Below are 16,802 nucleotides of genomic sequence, written 5' to 3' on the forward strand. Positions count from 1 at the left end.
TGATGTCCATCTCATTCCACCATCTTTCCTGCCCCCATGTACCCTCCTTACCCTCCCTCTCTCTTGTCCCATCAAAGTTCCTCCATTTTTCCCATGTCCCCATTATGGATCAACATCCACTTATCAGAGAGAACATTTGGCCTTTGGTTTTTTTGGGATTGTCTTACTTCACTTAGCATGATATTCTCCAACTCTATCCATTTACCTGCAAATGCCATAATTTTATTCTTTTTAAATGTTGAGTAATATCCCATTGTGTATATATAATCACAGTTTGTATCTATTCTTAATATTTCTTTTAGTTTTGTTTTTGAATTTTATATAAATGAAATCACACCCACTCATGCTTGGAGCTCATTCTTTTTCTTTTTATTATTCTCTTGTGTATCTATGTAATATCACTGATTTATTTTATATGGTTTTATGATATTGGTTGAACTTTTGGTGTTATTTGTCTAAGAGAGTTTGTATTTTAAAAGAGGTATTAAACCCATATTTTTTAAAAGGTACTGGGCCTATTTAACTAAAGCCTTAACCTGCAATGATTGAATTTCAGGCTCTATGACAAACCAGATATGCATATCTTATTCAACAGGAATATTTTGGGGGGTGGAGGGTGGGAAAAAATGTCTTTTTTCTACCACATAAATTCCATTTATCCACAAGGATGGTTGGCTTTTGTCAGAACATAGTAACATTTAAACATTCAAACACTTTATAATTGTTGGATAAATTGTGACTCTACAGTTGAAAGAATATAAAAAGAAAAAATTTCAAGAACAAAATGAGGTCAAAAGAATAAGGAAAAATCAATGAATAACTGTGAATATAGAAACCAGTTTTGTGTATGGGCACCACATGAATAACTCAGTCATTTCTGAGTTTTATTGCTTGATTATCAAAGGTGGGGTCTGAGCCCAGAACACACCTTTTCAAAATAATGAATCATGGGCAGAGAGTCAGGAAATGTTGAACTTCAGCCCATAACCCTAAGAATAAGGTGTCTGGCTAATTGCTTGGGTTTTTGTATTACACCAATGTTGTGAATAGTTTTTCAAAAAGGATTAATTTGCCAAGCATAGCATTGCTGAAATGTCCTTTCTCTAATTGTCTTCCCAAGGCAGAACAAATTCCAACAAGAAAACTCAGCCTTCAGTACAGTTTCCAGTAGCTAAAGACAGAACAAATCAGTGTCTTTAATTATCTGCTTGCCAAAATTTAACTAAAACTCTTAAAAGCAAAAGCCCCAGGAGGGACTTGTTCAAAAATGATTTTAAGAATCTCAAACAGCTAAGGATTCTTGATCCAGGAGAGTTTCTTTGAAGTAGGGTGTAAATTCTAGACCTGGAAGTGCCTTTCATTTCCCATGAGTTCAAATCTATTAAGCTCTCAGAGGAAATGCTTTTTCCCTAAGAGGGAAAATGAAGACATTTTCCTTTTTCTTTTCTTCTTCTTCTTTTTTTTTTTTCATGTTTAAAGAAATAACAGCCTCTAAATTCTCTTAGACTCTTAAAATCAGAGCCTAAAGTCAACAATGCCCAGATTAAGTTTAAAAAAATGATGGCTGATGAGATAGGTAATGAAACATAAAAAAATTAATTATGAATGCGTGTGTGTGTGTGTGTGTGTGTTTGCAAAATTCAATTAACTCTAATATGACAGGAAAGAGATGAGTTGTAATCTCAGGTGGCATGTCTGAGTGTGTGTATGTGTGAGTAAGGAATTCACCACACCTAAGTTAGATAATAAAATGTTGTAAGATGTTGGGTAAAGGGACTAGAAGCAATAAAATTCATGTGTTTCAAAAATCTTATTACTGTTAGAAGGATGGTCTGTGGGAAAGGGCAGAGAGAGGTCATTTGTGGTTTGGGTACATTGGGCAGAATTAAATGGGAACAGTATCCATGGCTCTTGCCTGGGTCTAGAAACTCTGATTTTAACCAGATCAAAGACAGCTTTTTGAGCTTCTTCTTGGCAAAAAAAACAATTAGTGAGGTGAATAGAGAGCCTACAGAATGGGAGCAAATTTTTACCACACGCACATCAGAGCACTAATTTCCAGGATATATAAAGAACTCAAAATCTTAACAGCAAAAACCCCCAAAACCAAAAAAAACCAAAAACAAACAACAAATAACCCAGTCAATATAAGGGCCAAGGAACTGAACAGACACTTTGCAGAAGAGGATATACAATCAATCGACAAATATATGAAAAAATGTTCAACATCTCTAGCAATTAGAGAAATGCAAATCAAAACTACTCAAAGATTTCATCTCACTCCGGTCAGAATGGCAGCTATTATGAAGGCAAACAACAATAAATGTTGGCAAAGATGTGGGGGAAAAGGCACACTCATACACTGCTGGTGGGACTGCAAATTGGTGCAGCCAATATGGAAAGCAGTATGAAGATTCCTTGGAAATCTGGGAATGAAACCACCATTTGACTCAGCTATCCCACTTCTCAGTCTATACCCAAAGGACTTAAAAAAAGCATACTACAGGGACACAGCCACATCAATGTTTATAGCAGCACAATTCACAATAACAAAATTGTGGAACGAAACTAGATGCTCTTCAGTAGATGAATGGATAAAGAAACTTGTGCATATTTACACAATGTAATATTACTCAGCAATAAAAGAGAATAAAATAATGGCATTTGCAGGTAAATAGATGGGATTGAAGAATATTATATTAAGTGATGTAAGCCAATCCCCCCAAAACCAAAGGCCAAATATTTTCTCTGATATGAGGATGCTGATCCATAATGGGATGGGGGTGGGGAACATGGGAGGAATGGAGGAACTTTAGATAGGGCAAAGGGGATGGAGGGTAAGGGAAGGGGAATGGGGGTAGGAAAGATGGTGAAATGAGATGGACATCATCATTAATCTAAGTACATATATGAAGATATGAATGGTATGACTCTACTTTGTGTACAACCAGAGATATGAAAAATTGTGCTCTATATGTGTAATATGAATTAAAATGCATTCTGCTGTCATGTATAACAAATTAGAATAATAAAAAAAAAACCAAAAAGACAGCTTTTTGGTCCTTGATCAAATGGACTCAGCTACCTTGAAATTAGAAATCTGCTTTTCTCAGTTATAAGTAAACTTATCATCCTCTAAAGACTTAGAAACTATCACAGAAATGATTACAGAAATAAAAATAAAAATTTTAATACACTATGTACTCTCTGTAATGGTAAATTTTAAAGTTATTATATTCTGCCTATATTTTAACACATTTAATACACATAAGAGAATGACAATTTGTACTTGTGAATTTGATATGAAAGATTTAATTAATATTAAGCTTCTGACTTCTATGAGAAGGGTATTTGATTTGGTTTATAAACAGTATTTGAATGTTTAAAGGAATCAGATGAATGAAATCTCTTTATTCAGCTTTCTTATGTTCATAAAGCATCATCTCACTGCTTGGTTAGTAAAATGTCTGGGTTTACCCTCTTAGGCATATGAAGACTTTGAGAATCTCTTAAAATTTGTAATTATGGTTTAAAAGGCTTAACTGAATTTAATTAATTTAATTAACTATTTGCGGTCAATTACTGTTAAACTTATTAATTTTTAGAATATTAATCATTAACCAAGTAAAAGCTTTATAGAAAAATTACTAGATTTAATATGTGAAAGTGACCAGATAGTTGAACTTAATGTTTATGAAACACACTTTTATGCAATTCCAAAAATTATGACATTTAAAAACTGTTAACAAACAAAAATTAGATCTATTTTTTTCAATTCCTAAAGAATAAAAGTGGTTGGAATACTGTACTAGAGTTTAGTGTAGGAAATAGAATTCATATTTGAGCAGAAAGTATTTAATACAGGAATTTGGGAGCTTATCTAACCATGGAGAGTTGGAAGAGCAGAAGTCAGGGACCAGCTGCTGCACTTTCTGTCTCCACGTTGGCCACTGCATGACTGCAAACCCCACAAAGCTGTCGGATAATGGACTCCACCCAACTGCATCCTGTTGGCAGAATCTAAGCTGCATTCAAAACCCTACATGTAAGAAACTCTGAAAGATGTAGTTATTTTGCCTTCTAGTTGCATGACACAGTAGGAAATTCAGAAGTCAGACTGAAGGCCGAGTGAAGTAAAAATCACATGAAACCATACAGAATTATTTATTATGACTTGCTAATGTTTCCTAAGTACCACATTATGAGGGTAAAAAATTGGATGCCTTTTGTCAGAGCCCCATCAGATGCACTATATTTGGCAACTGTAGGTGGTTTTCAATAGGCTTTTTAAAAATGTTTGTGACATAAGTAGGTGTTAGTCCTCTTTGCGTCACTGTGACTAAAATACCTGACAAGAACCTAGAGAAGGAAAAGTTTATATTGGTTCCTGGTTGGCCACCTCCACTGCTCTGGGCTTTGGTGAGACAGCCTATTGTGGCAGAATGGTGTGGCAGAGGAAAGCTTCTCAGCTCATGGCATCTGGGAAGCAGAGAGAGGTAGGAAACGGTCAGGTAGGGCGCACCACTACTGACATATTTCCTCCAACTAGGTCCCACCCCACAAGTGTCCACTCAGCTATCAGTGGATTAATCCACCAATGAGGTCAGAATCCTTGTGGACCCAGCATTGCCTAAAAGTCCAGCATTGCCTAAAACTCTGAATCTTGCTGTACTGGGGACCATACTTTCAACACAAGATTTTGGAAGACGTGTACAGATCAACACCAAAATAGCATCTCCTTAATGGCACTTTTCACTGTATAGAGACTATACACTGTAGAAAACAGACTTTGCTAGTCACACATTTTTTTTTCCTGCTTTATTAAGGTGTCACTGACAAATAAAAATGATATATTCAAGCTACAGAATATGATGTTTTCATATCCTTATACATTATGAAATGATTACTACAGCTGATAAGGCAACATAGTCATTATCTCACAGTTAACTTTCTTTTTAATGGGAAGATCACTTAATATCTACTCTGTTAGTAAATTTCAAACATGCATTATTAACTATGTCTATTAACAGTATGTAGTATTAATTATAGTCCCCATGCTGTACATTAGTTCTCCAGATCTTAAGTGGTCATTTTTTTTATCTTCACATTTTTACTCCTCGACCAACATTCACCCTATCTCCTGGTCCCTCGTAAGCACCCTCCTATTCTTCCAGTGAGTTTGATGTTTTCAGGTTCCACATGTAATCTGAGATCATTCAGTCTCTTTTTGTGACTGGCTTATTTCACTTGGCACAATGTCTTCAAGGTTCATCCATGTCATAGTAATGACAGGATTTCCTCCTTTTTAAGGGCTGGATAATATTCCATTGTATGTGTATACTAATTTTCTTGATCAGTTCATCTGATAGACACTTAGGTTGTTTCTGTATTTTGGCTATAGGATAGTCACATAAAATTTAATAGATCAAACTTTGGGTATCCCCCCCACCCACCCCATCTATTCTAGGCATGCTTCTCTAGGGAAATTTGACACCATTATGTCAGATCTGTGCTGTCTAATTCTCGCCTAGAACTGTATGTATTTTGCCTATTTAATAGAATTCATTTCAGAACATAGCTTAAGATTGCTTTGTCAAGAGTATTATCCACAGGATAAAGGGATCTGAACCTAAAATTAACTCACTGAATTCAACTTACTTTCTTTGTATTTTTGTTCACAGCTTTAACTTGACCTAGGATAGAGGCAGAGTATCTTCTGGGTTTAAATTTTTTTTTTTTTCTGCTGTGGGTTGAACTTAGGAGGTCTCTACCACTGAACTACATCCTCATCCCTATTTATTTTTTGAAACAGGAACTTGCTCTGTTGCTGAGGCGGACCTCAAACTCACAATCCTTTGGGATTACAAGCATGTGCCACCAGGCCCAATGAAGACTTTTTTTTTTTTTTAAATTGATTTTGTTGTAGACAAATGTGTCAAAAAGTAACAGTTACAATTATATTTATTTGATTGTAAGTTATAAAAAATAAAATAATGGCATAAACCCCCAAAGTTTTTCTCTCATGTGTGTGATGTCTGATGGGCCAGTGCACTGCTGCATGAGAACACGACCTTTATTCTAAGTTTCAGGAAGGCAGCATCAGCAGAAAGGAGGGGAAGGGCACATGCCCCCTGTCCCTGAGGGCAGGTTTGGAAGAGCTGTTGAATTGGACTTCACCTGAATCCATTGGCTGACACCTAGCCATATGCCTTCACCGAGTGGCAAGAGGGGCTGGGAAACGTAAGTCTTTACTCTGGGCATTACATTTCCTGTAAACATTTCTACTAGGCTGGAAAAAAGGAGAGAGAGGAAATGGTGGTAGAAGTCTATTCTACACCCAACTTTCATACAAATATAAAATATTTACTGGTTTCAAATAGTCTTCCTCCAAACTAGTCTTTTTTTTCAGAAAAGGAAATTGATCTTTACTTTTGGGCTAAACTAACCCATTATTTACCTTGGGTAGCACAAATGATTTCTTTCTTTCTTTTTTTTTTTTTTAAGGAAAACATGTCCAATATTTCTACCTGAGTCAGCAATGACACACTGTCTCCCGTTGCAACCCAGCAGCAAGGAGGTGAGTTCTGCCACTTTTTTTCCTGGAAGGTTCCCTTGATTTGAGTTCTCCAAGAGGGGTGGGCTTTGGTGTGGAAAAGGATAGGTCAAGGACTATGGGGTTGTGGATAACAGATCAGAAGAAGAGAAGTGATTGCCAGCTTGGAGACATGGGAGGGTCTGGAGGGAAAGACGGTATTCAGCAGGTAAGTTTTCTCTCCTTTCTCTTACCACTCCCTGTTTGGGGATTTGCTTTCTGTTTGAAGATGATCCCTTGGATACTGTGGAGAGCATGGGAACAAAATGGGGGTGGGAGAAAGCAGAATCCCCTGGAGATCCTTGGCTGGCAAAATTCTACAAGAAGGAGGAAGTAGTCCCCACCTTTCATTGAGTGGCTAGGAGCCAGGCATTTTGGAAACATTATCTCACTTTATCCCCTGAATAATATTATGGAAGAAGCAATGAGGTGAAATTAACCTGCTCCCACCCAACATCTCCATGAGAAACAGAAGACCATCCAATCTCTCATGCAAGCTGATGTTTCTCCAAGATGATTTTATCAATGGAGGCTTAACTTCAGTTCCATAATGACTATTTAAAGGTTTGGAAAGATGGATGTCAAGAAAATAAAAAAGTAGCTGTGCCTCTTTTTAAAAATTCTACCTCCTTGGGGCTGGGGATGTGGCTCAAGCAGTAGCGCTCTCGCCTGGCATGCCTGCAGCCTGGGTTCGATCCTCAGCACCACATACAAATGAAGATGTTGTGTCTACCGAAAAAACTAGAAATAAATATTAAAAAATTCTCTCTCTCTCTCTCTTTAAAAAAAAAAAAATTCTACCTCCTATTGTTCAATTGAGCATCAGTCTTGTTAGCCTCTTTTATTACTCCCCTTGAAATGATTATTGGGCTAACTATCCACAAACATTCATAGACTTTGTCCTAAATGCAATGCAACAACCATCGCAGAAAAACCTGAAGTAAAAACACTTAAGTGTTTGAAAGAACGTATTGAGATTACAGGCCAAATGAAATAACTTGCTAAACCTTGCTGTATTCTTCTTCTCTGAATGCCTCTACATATAGTGGATACTGTTGCTTGACTACTCTGTAGCCTTTCCCCCATCCTTGTTCAATAAAATCCTGACTTCCTTCAAGTATTCACCTTTCATGATTCTATGGAGTGTGGGCAAGTCCAGTCTTGAGTGAAGGGTGATTGGTTCATAGGATTAGTGGTTTCATTTTTTCTTACCAGGAACTGGCTTGGGAATGGACATATAATGTAATTCTGGACAATGAAAAATGGGTGAGAGATGTCTCATGGGGACTTCTAGGAAAATTTTCTGTATTTATTAAAAAAAGAATGCAAGAGATGACTGTTTGCTCTTCTAGCTTGTGAATGGGCTCTGAGGATGGGATATTTGGAGAGGCTGCTACCATTTTGTAAGAGATACTCAGAGAGCAAAAGCCAACATAACATGTAGGGCATGACAGAGTAGAAAGACAAAGAATCTGGGTTCTTAAAAAAAATTGTAGTTATAAATGGACAACTGCAATAGCCAAGCCTGATCCTGATCTTCCTGTTATGCAAGATAAACACAACTTATTGCTTAAGCTATTTTGACCTTTTTTTGTTACTTGAATGTAAATGAACCATCTTAAGTGATAAATTAAAGAAGGAAAAAATACAACGTGAGATGTGGAATTGGGTCACTTTAGGTATTGAACCACCACCATTAAAGATGGGAATGTGTTACTTACTATGGTCACACATAACTCTTATATAGAGCTGCTAAAGCAATACCATTAAAATAGATTATTTTTACTTTTAAAATCAGGACTTTGAAAATCCTCAGTTAGAGCAAAGGGCAAAACAAACAAAAGTTTCTAAGGGAAAATTTTGTCAATATACTGAATATTGGAATTTTCCCTACTTAATACGCAGTTGCCATGGGTTGTTTTTCTTGACTGTCATTAATTCTATTTCTTCTGGCTAACAATGCAGGTATCTTAACAATTTCCTGCTTTTCACACCAACTAATTCTTGGTTTTAAGAGCAACCTATTCTGAATTTCATTTCTCAGGTGAAGAAAAGATATTATAGAAATTGGGATGAAAGTTGGTTCACCAAGATCTGAGAGGCCCTTCCTCATAGTCACACTTTTATCAACTCCAGGACTAGGAATTCAAAGTAATATGTACCTTTTTTTTGTACTGGAGATTGAGCCCAGGGAGAGCTCTACCACTGAGTTATATCCCCAGCCCTTTTTATTTTGTATTTTGTAGACAGGGTCTCACTAAATTGCTGAGGCTGACCTTAAACCTGTGATCCTCCTGCCCGAAACTCTCCAGTATCTAAGATTACTGGTGTGCACCACTGTGCCTGGCTTGCAAGTCATGTACGTTGAAAGTTGTATTTAAAAATGGAAAACCCTAACTTTTGCCTTAAAAAAAAAAAAAAGAAAAAAATTCGCCCTAAGGATTGGGAAGAATATCTTTTATGGTGGTAAGAAAATTGCAAGGGTTTGGACTTGTTTTTAATTCCTTGCCAGATGTATTATTAGCAGCTTACACACAAAATTCAGGCTTCTAAGAGATTTACCTGCTTACAGATGTGAGATTTATGGGAAAGTTTGATTAGCCTGGTAGAGGCTGACCAACATTCATCTGTTGTGGCTTTCACCTACTTCTCTGGGCTGATAGCTACCCTCTGCCTGTAGATTAGCAGCATTCCAGGCGAGCATGAAACAAAATGTTAATAAATGGTTCTTGAAATCTACTGAGATCACTGACTTTTAGATTTTACTGAGATTGCTCAAGACTAGCCGCAGGTATGGTTGGTTCATTAGTAGTTGAGACTTGAGTCTGACGAACTGGACCACGGACCAGATAAAAATCAAACACCTTTCATTCTTTTGCCTCTGTCGGTTGAAGCATTTATAACAAAGGCACAGCTTCAAGAGTTATGGAAGAAAAAAAATGGGCTTACTGATTCACTCCTTGGAGATTTCTCAATGCATGCTGGCATGAGGGACTCCAGGAAGTTCTGTAGTCAAGAACCTTTTGATCTTTCTATAACTCAGCCTTTCTCAAACTTATTTAAATGTGGGATAGTTCTTTTCATGTAACAGTTAAAAACCCACAAAGTGTTCATGTTCTGAGGAGCAGGTATTCAGAATTGCTTGCCTGACCCATATTTATTTTCCTCATTTCTACCTAGCCCATGAAGGGGTGAGCCACTGTGTTGTGTGTGTGGTGGGTGGTGGTGGGGGGGGGAAAGGGGGAGAGGAAAGAGAGGGAGAGAAAGAAATGGCTGGGTGAGAAGTGTTGGGGTTTTTAGCGGAACCAGCCATATTTGCAAAAAGAAATTCAAGAGATGAATTAAAAAAGAAAAGCAGAGACCTCTAAGGAACTCCAAATTATTTAGCTAGAATTTATTGAGTACATACTGCCAGGCACTGTTTTACATGGTCTGTATTTATTAAAAGTTAATCCTCAGAACAACCCAGTGAGATGAATGCTATCATCACTTACATATCATAGGCAAGGAAAGCTCAGGCTCAGTAAAAATAAGAAATCCCAGCTAAGAAGAGACAAATTACAATTTGAACTCAGCCTGGCTGTTTAGCCAGAACTCTTAGATGTGATGTAATACTGTAGTCATTTCTCTTCAAATAGCCAAGCCAAAGAGATCCCCCCAGTTCATCAGCATGGAGACATGAGTTTTTCACTGGGTTTGCAGGAGACCCCCAGAGAGGACTGGCTTCATATAGATCCTCTGCACTTTCTAGCTGTGACTTTGGGAATGGGACTCAATGCCTGTTTCAGGGTTTTCCCATGGATAAAGAAAATCTGTACTTTATGGGGAGGCTGTGAAGAGGACTCAGCATTTCCCACCATTATCCAAAGCTAGGCTCACAAAAACTTCCACCTGTTGGCCTGGCACTGTGTCAGAATAAGACTGCCATCTTCCACACAGTGCTCTTTCAGAGAACACAAAGTGCTAAGTGGGATGCCTTCTCCAGGCTAAATACTGCTGGACTATAACTGAGTCTCAAAGGCTATGGTTTTCAGAATGCCTTCCCTTCTGCTCAGACTTTAAACAGCTCTTATGCTACCATATGGCATTTGGATCTCTGTTTCCTAAACATGGTATCACAAAGAGAATTTTCCTGAGAGACCTTAAAAGGTTGAATTTATTTCATAAGTGGTGAAACTGTCAGGAACACTGCTAAACTAAAAAAGTTAACCTTAGAGCCAAGTTTTATTTTAAAATTTTGTTTCTTTTCTTGCACAATAAATACTTCAATGCAACAGTCACTGAATCTTAAAAAGGACCAGTTAGAGGTCTTGTTGGGTATTTAGTCCTATGTGTGATTGTTTCTCTGCTTTCACATTAATAAGAACCGGGTCTCTTTTGACGCAAGAAGATACTTTAAGGAGGACTTGACCAGATGCTTTCTAAATTCCTTCCTAATCCCATGATTATGTGATTTGAGGTTTCTTCTGCAATTTTGTTCGAAGTACATATACCAAAGTCCTCCTCATTACAAAGCAGTGTTTATTACATATTTATTTAGAAGAAATCTCACTACCTATAGTGTCTATAAATTCCTAAACATGTTCAATTTTCTGTTTTATGTGAGGAATTGCTTCTTCAGAGAGTGGTAAAATTGGTTTTAAAGTGGTTTTTCTCCTCCTGCTTATTTTCCGACTGGACATGTTAATCCCCTCTTTATCTTGTCAGATAACCCTTTGGTTATTTCCATCAGGTAGAAACAGATGTTTCCAGTAATGGAATCTAAGGTGGCAACTACCCATATTCCAAAAGACCATTAAGAATTACCAACATAGAATCAGCCCTTTGGAATTCTTAGTAAAATAAATGAGAAAGCCTGTTAGTTCCTTTGATGGCATGGACATAATCAGGGACATATAGAAAAAGAAAAAAGAGCTTTGTATATAGACCTATGGTCCAAACTGATATTCACTCATATAAGGATTTCCCTCAAAGGTGTTCACAAATAGTAAAGGAGGGAAATGTTTGCAAACAGAGGGACAAAGCAGGATATGAGGATCAAATATAGCCTGTCTTTTCATGGACACAGACTCCCTCAACATATTAAATCTAACAACAGCCAGCACGTTTGTACGTTTCCATTTTTATATACTTTAGTTACTAGCTAGTCCTGTATTCTTACAGGATGTTTCTTTTTTTTTTTTTTTCCATTTTTTCATTTTAAAATATCTTTATTTATTTATTTTTATGTGGTGCTAAGGATTGAATCCAGGGCCTCATGCATACAAGGCAAGCGCTTTTACCACTGGGCTACAACCCCAGCCCTTACAGGTTGTTCCTTGATAAAGAATTTAGGACTCTAATTAGGAAAGAAATAGTAATAATAATAAGATATTCAAAAGTAATTGAAGTTTACAAGGTCAAATCCTCAACTCTCCTGTCATATAGAAAGGTAAACAAATCATATACACATAAATACCTATGCAGGCAATGTTATTTTTGCCTCATTCTGTATTTAGTATTATTAAGGTCTCTATTAATGCCCCCCAAAACACAGGAACTTTTGAACATACATCAATTACCTGGAGAAATAAACTCCAAATGCTTATTGTTAGAAATCTGGAAAAGAGATATAAATTCTCTCTTGTAGTATTTAAAAAATGGACATCTAAATAATTTCAGTTTGACCTGAGTTAGTAACCTAGTAGTCTTCACTGAGCTGTAACAGTCAAAAAATGTTTAAGTTACAAATATAAAGACTTACATACACATTTTAATTGGAAATAAGAATTTATTTTCTATTACATTTTTTTTTTCCTGGCCAAAATGATCTGAAGGAGTCTTCTCTTACTTTTTTATGACAAACATTGTTAGACTTTTCCAAAGCAACAAAATATAACAGAATTATAGCCTTGAAGACTAATTCTCTGAATGTTTTAATCACAGCCCATTTAAAACAACATTTTGTGCAGATGCACTTTACTAGACATGATTAGCCTTCTAAGCACTGATTAGTCAGTGCTTCTCAAGTCGCTTCTGGATGGCCTTGACACCTTCTCAGTTCTCCTCAACCTCTTCACTTTTTTCCTCTAGAGTTTTCTTGGCTTAAGATAATGGCTTGAGGAAGATCACAGAAGCCTTAGTGGTTTTGTGCTAGTTTTTAAATGTTGGAAAAAGTTGGGCTGCTTGATAGTGACTCATTAGAGCTGTTTCAGTGCCCAGAGCTGGCCCAGCAGTCTAAGGGATCCCTGTGGTTCCTCTTAGAACTCAGGAGTGGAGTCCATTCTTCCACCAGCCCAATGCAGTGGCTGAAAAAGCACAGGAAATAGATGGTACCGAATGCCACTAGTTAGAAGAAATTTGCATTTAATAGTGGTGTTGTAGGCAAAGTATTTCCTTTAGCAAAAATCTCATTTACTTAGCACTTAGGGAGAACACTGAATTTTATAACCTTAGTTACCTATCTTTATGGAAAAAAAATCTTAAATTTGGTATACTCACTTCCTCTCAATTTCTTTCTTTTATAGTCAGTCATACATGCTTTGTAATCTAAACTTCTTAAATTCATTTAAAATCAGGGCGGGGGAAAAAAAACCCAAGGGGATAAAAATAAGCTCAAAGTAAAGAAACAATTTTGCCATTACACTTTCTTCTGGATAACTCTGCAAATATTTCTTGCATTTCTGATCTGTTTCAACACTGCAGAATAATACACTTGTGGCTCAACGGTGAAGCAATGTGAAGATGAGTGATAAAAACTGGAAACCAGAAAAGGAATACAAGTGTAAATCAAACTTTTAAAATTCTAGTAATACAACAGCTTCTTTCCTTATGTATTCTGTTAACTGCCACATGAATTCACATTTTGGTTCTAGAAGGCCACGCACCATAGGCCTGGATAACAAAGAGGGCTTTTGTAGAGGGTAACGTAGAACTGGTTGCCATTATCTCCTGGTGAAGCACTTGCAAAAATTTCCTGGAAGCCTACCAAAATTATGTCCTGATTATTTGTTTTCTGCATTCTGGGGACCATGGAAATAGAAAAGGATAGAAACATGGCATGCTTTTTGAGGTTTCTTGGGCTGGTTAGTAGAAAAATAGGTGTTTTCCTTTGGGGCTTTTTGCAGTCGAGTATGGTGAGGCTGAAATATCTGAGGTTAAGTTTTCATCCTCCTCAGTCTTTAAGGGAGTGGTAGGCTTTGGCAGTCCGGCTGTTGACAAAATCTGTCTTCTTAAACTGAGCCTTTGGAAAAAACAGACAAAAACATGAAAGGCAACACAATTCTCACATAAGAAAATGCAGTTTTCTAGTGGTTTAGTGCCAGGCAGGTCACGGTCACCTGGCTCTGTAACTGCGACATGCTGGCTGTCAGCGTTCTTACCTTCTTGTAGGCGTTGTGGAGCTCCGTGTGTGCCCACAGAGAATACAGCAGCACAGAGGCAGCCTTGCTGGCTTTGCTGGGGGCATAGCTGGAAAGAAAAGGACAGGGCAAGATGTGTGAGGGGTTTGGATGCTGCCTTCCCATATTCTGTGTTTTCAATCACTGCTTTGGCAGCCAGAGGAGGCGGTTGAGAATGGGGAGATGGTGCACCACTCTTGCTCTCTATTTGTGGTGCTGGGATGGAACCCAGGGCCCCACACACTCTAGTCTAGTGCTCTGTCACTGAGTGCCTCCCAGCCCTTACCTTTAGTTGTTATTTTAATCTTTTTAAACCACTAGGGCTGTGCTAATAATAAGTATTTTATAGAGAAAATTCCTAATACTTATAAGGAATACATCCTTAGACATGTTACAAATCCTTGAATTTACTAATAGAATACAATTTACATTTGTATATTTATGATATGTATTTATTAAACATCAATGTAGGAATGTATGACTGGATATACATACATACCTCATAGACTCAGTGGCTGTTAATTAATAAAAGAAATTCTTGTGGCAGCATTTGTTAAAATGGTTTCAGAATCACTTTATGTCTTAGAATAAATGGAGAACTCGTGACTGTTTTAAATCCAAGTCACCACTGAAGTTGACACTGATATTTGTTTTTGATGTTCCCTTTTAAATGTAACCTCAATTTCCTATATCTGACCAAAGATCAGTGCCTTCTTGGATCTCTTTCTCTCCCAACACCTCATTAGTACATGGTTGAATTTTCTTTTTTTAAACAAAGAAACAAAGGTTGTGTTTTTTCTGTCCCTCTTCCACATCACAGGAGTTGTAAACATGCAAGCAAGAATCCAGAAAGCCAGGCTGTGGGGAGAGGAGCATGCTGAGGTCAATCATCAGCTGAAATCCTTGCTCCTTCCTGCCAGCCCTGATTTTTAGTACATGATAACTGAATATACATAAATCTATGAAAGCTATGAGTCTCTAATACCCCAAACCATAAAAAGTTCTTAAATTGCAAGGTGGTTATATTTATAAAGTTTGTTTATAAATTGGTTGTTTGGCACTTGGGAACTCGTTTATCCAAAGGTGTAATGTTGTAGATGATAATGAGTTCCCAGGCTAGCTCATTAATGATAGGTCAGATATTTAACACTCAATTGGGAAAGAACAGCAGGAAAAACAGAATGCCTGTTAATTTTTTTTTTTTTTGAGAGGTCATGTGAGGACCCACTCATAAGCAGACCTTCAGGGCAACACACAAGTGACAGTAGTACATCCCCCTAACTTGCTAAGCTATTAGAAGTGTCCAAAAGTGATGCTGTATTCCTAAGGGCAACAACTATTATATCTGAATACTCAATTAATTAAAATCATACTACCTTAGTATGTATTTACTACCTTAGGGAGGTTTGCTTAGAGTTTAGGTGTCAACTTGGAAGAGTTGTTTCTGTTTTGTAGTAATAATTCTTTTTTTTTCCACAAAGGTAATTGCTACCTGTCAGGCTATGGGAAGAGGTGAATGCTCTCTGTTTTTTGGGAAATGATATTCAAGCCAGGGCTCCAGGCTTGTTTTTGATCACCTGGCTCTGTGGTACTCTTTCCTCGTGAGCTTTGCCAGAGGCAGGCTGCAGAGGACCACAGAGATCTGCCTTGGGCAGGGTGGCACTGGAGGGGATGACTGCTCATTCCTGGATATCCCAGACCCCCGTTCTCACCTCCATATGGCTGAACACACATTGGTCCACTACAGGTGAAGTCTGTTTACTAATTAAAATTAGGCAATAATAACATTTTTTTCCCCTGGTTATTTACAAAGATAACTTATAAGGCTGGGGATGTAGCTCAGTGGTAGGGTATTTCCCTAACATGTACCAGGCCCTGGGTTTAAACTCTAGCATTAAAAAAGAAAAAAAAAATCTTGACTTTGTAGGAAGATAACAAGTCAAACAATTCTGAGAGAATTGTATGAAGAGAAAAAGATAATAATTTTTATATTCCTTACCATCCATCACTCTAAATTAACGAATAGTAATAATTTAGTTATACCCAGAATTAGGAATGTGAGATGATTTATATGACTGGGACTTCTGTTTGCAAAAAGGGAATCAGATGTGGAAGGGATGTTACGGGGAAAACTGAGAAAGCAAAAATTTCTTGGCAGCTGCCATCCACTGCTCTCACTGCTCAGTCTAAGCTGCTACAGGATCCAACCTTGCCTCTGCTTCTCTTGGATCACAGTGGTGGTGCTGGGAAACTAATTCATGAGGTCGATAAAATGCTGGAATACACTTCCAAGAGAAGGTATAGAGTTTGACCCTCTCTTGATGGTTAGAGGAGAATGGACAACCATGTGGGTTGGCTGATTCAGTTCTTCACTTGCCTCATCACTGGACAGTCTGGGCCAGTTTTGTGATTGTGTTTGCAGCCATTCTGCCCGTGGTACTCATCAATGGCACATTCATAACTAGAATACATATGAATGGGGAGGTGGTAGGGAAAGGGGAGACTCTGATGGGCAGATACTGAAGGACTTACGCGTCGCCTGTGCTGATGGTCATAATTTTCTGCAGGCCCCCTGTGTTCAGAAGGTCTCGTGCATTCTGGTAACTGTTTTGGATTATATTGTTGAGGGTGTAACAGGCGGAGGCTGTAGTTTCAATGAGAAGGTCATTACTTGGGACTGTGTCGGGAATTATAGACACCAAATCGGGTAAGGTTTCTTTGGCTACAAGATGACAGAAAAGACACTTGATTAGAAAGGTTATTCTTAATCCCAAGATCCTAATACATTTTGAGTAAAAGACATTAAAAAAAAAAAAAAAAAAAAAAGAAAA

At 37.5% G+C, this 16,802-nt stretch overlaps 1 protein-coding gene across 2 annotated transcripts in view; it reads right to left on the minus strand.

Moving 5' to 3' along the window:
• Positions 1-11,781: 11,781 nt before the first annotated feature.
• Positions 11,782-16,802, minus strand: part of Pkp2 (plakophilin 2) — a 72,878-nt gene continuing 67,857 nt past the window's right edge. For both annotated transcript variants that reach the window (XM_015493223.2, XM_048802530.1), the window contains exons 11-13: positions 16,504-16,693; positions 13,954-14,041; positions 11,782-13,814 (exon numbers count right to left, since the gene is read on the minus strand). In XM_015493223.2, coding sequence (XP_015348709.1) covers positions 13,746-13,814; positions 13,954-14,041; positions 16,504-16,693 — 347 coding nt within the window. In that variant the 3' untranslated portion in view covers positions 11,782-13,745. The remainder of the gene's footprint in view (positions 13,815-13,953; positions 14,042-16,503; positions 16,694-16,802) is intronic.

This window comes from Marmota marmota, unplaced genomic scaffold, assembly GCF_001458135.2.
Source record: "Marmota marmota marmota unplaced genomic scaffold, marMar, whole genome shotgun sequence".
Classification (NCBI taxonomy): Eukaryota; Metazoa; Chordata; class Mammalia; order Rodentia; family Sciuridae; genus Marmota; species Marmota marmota.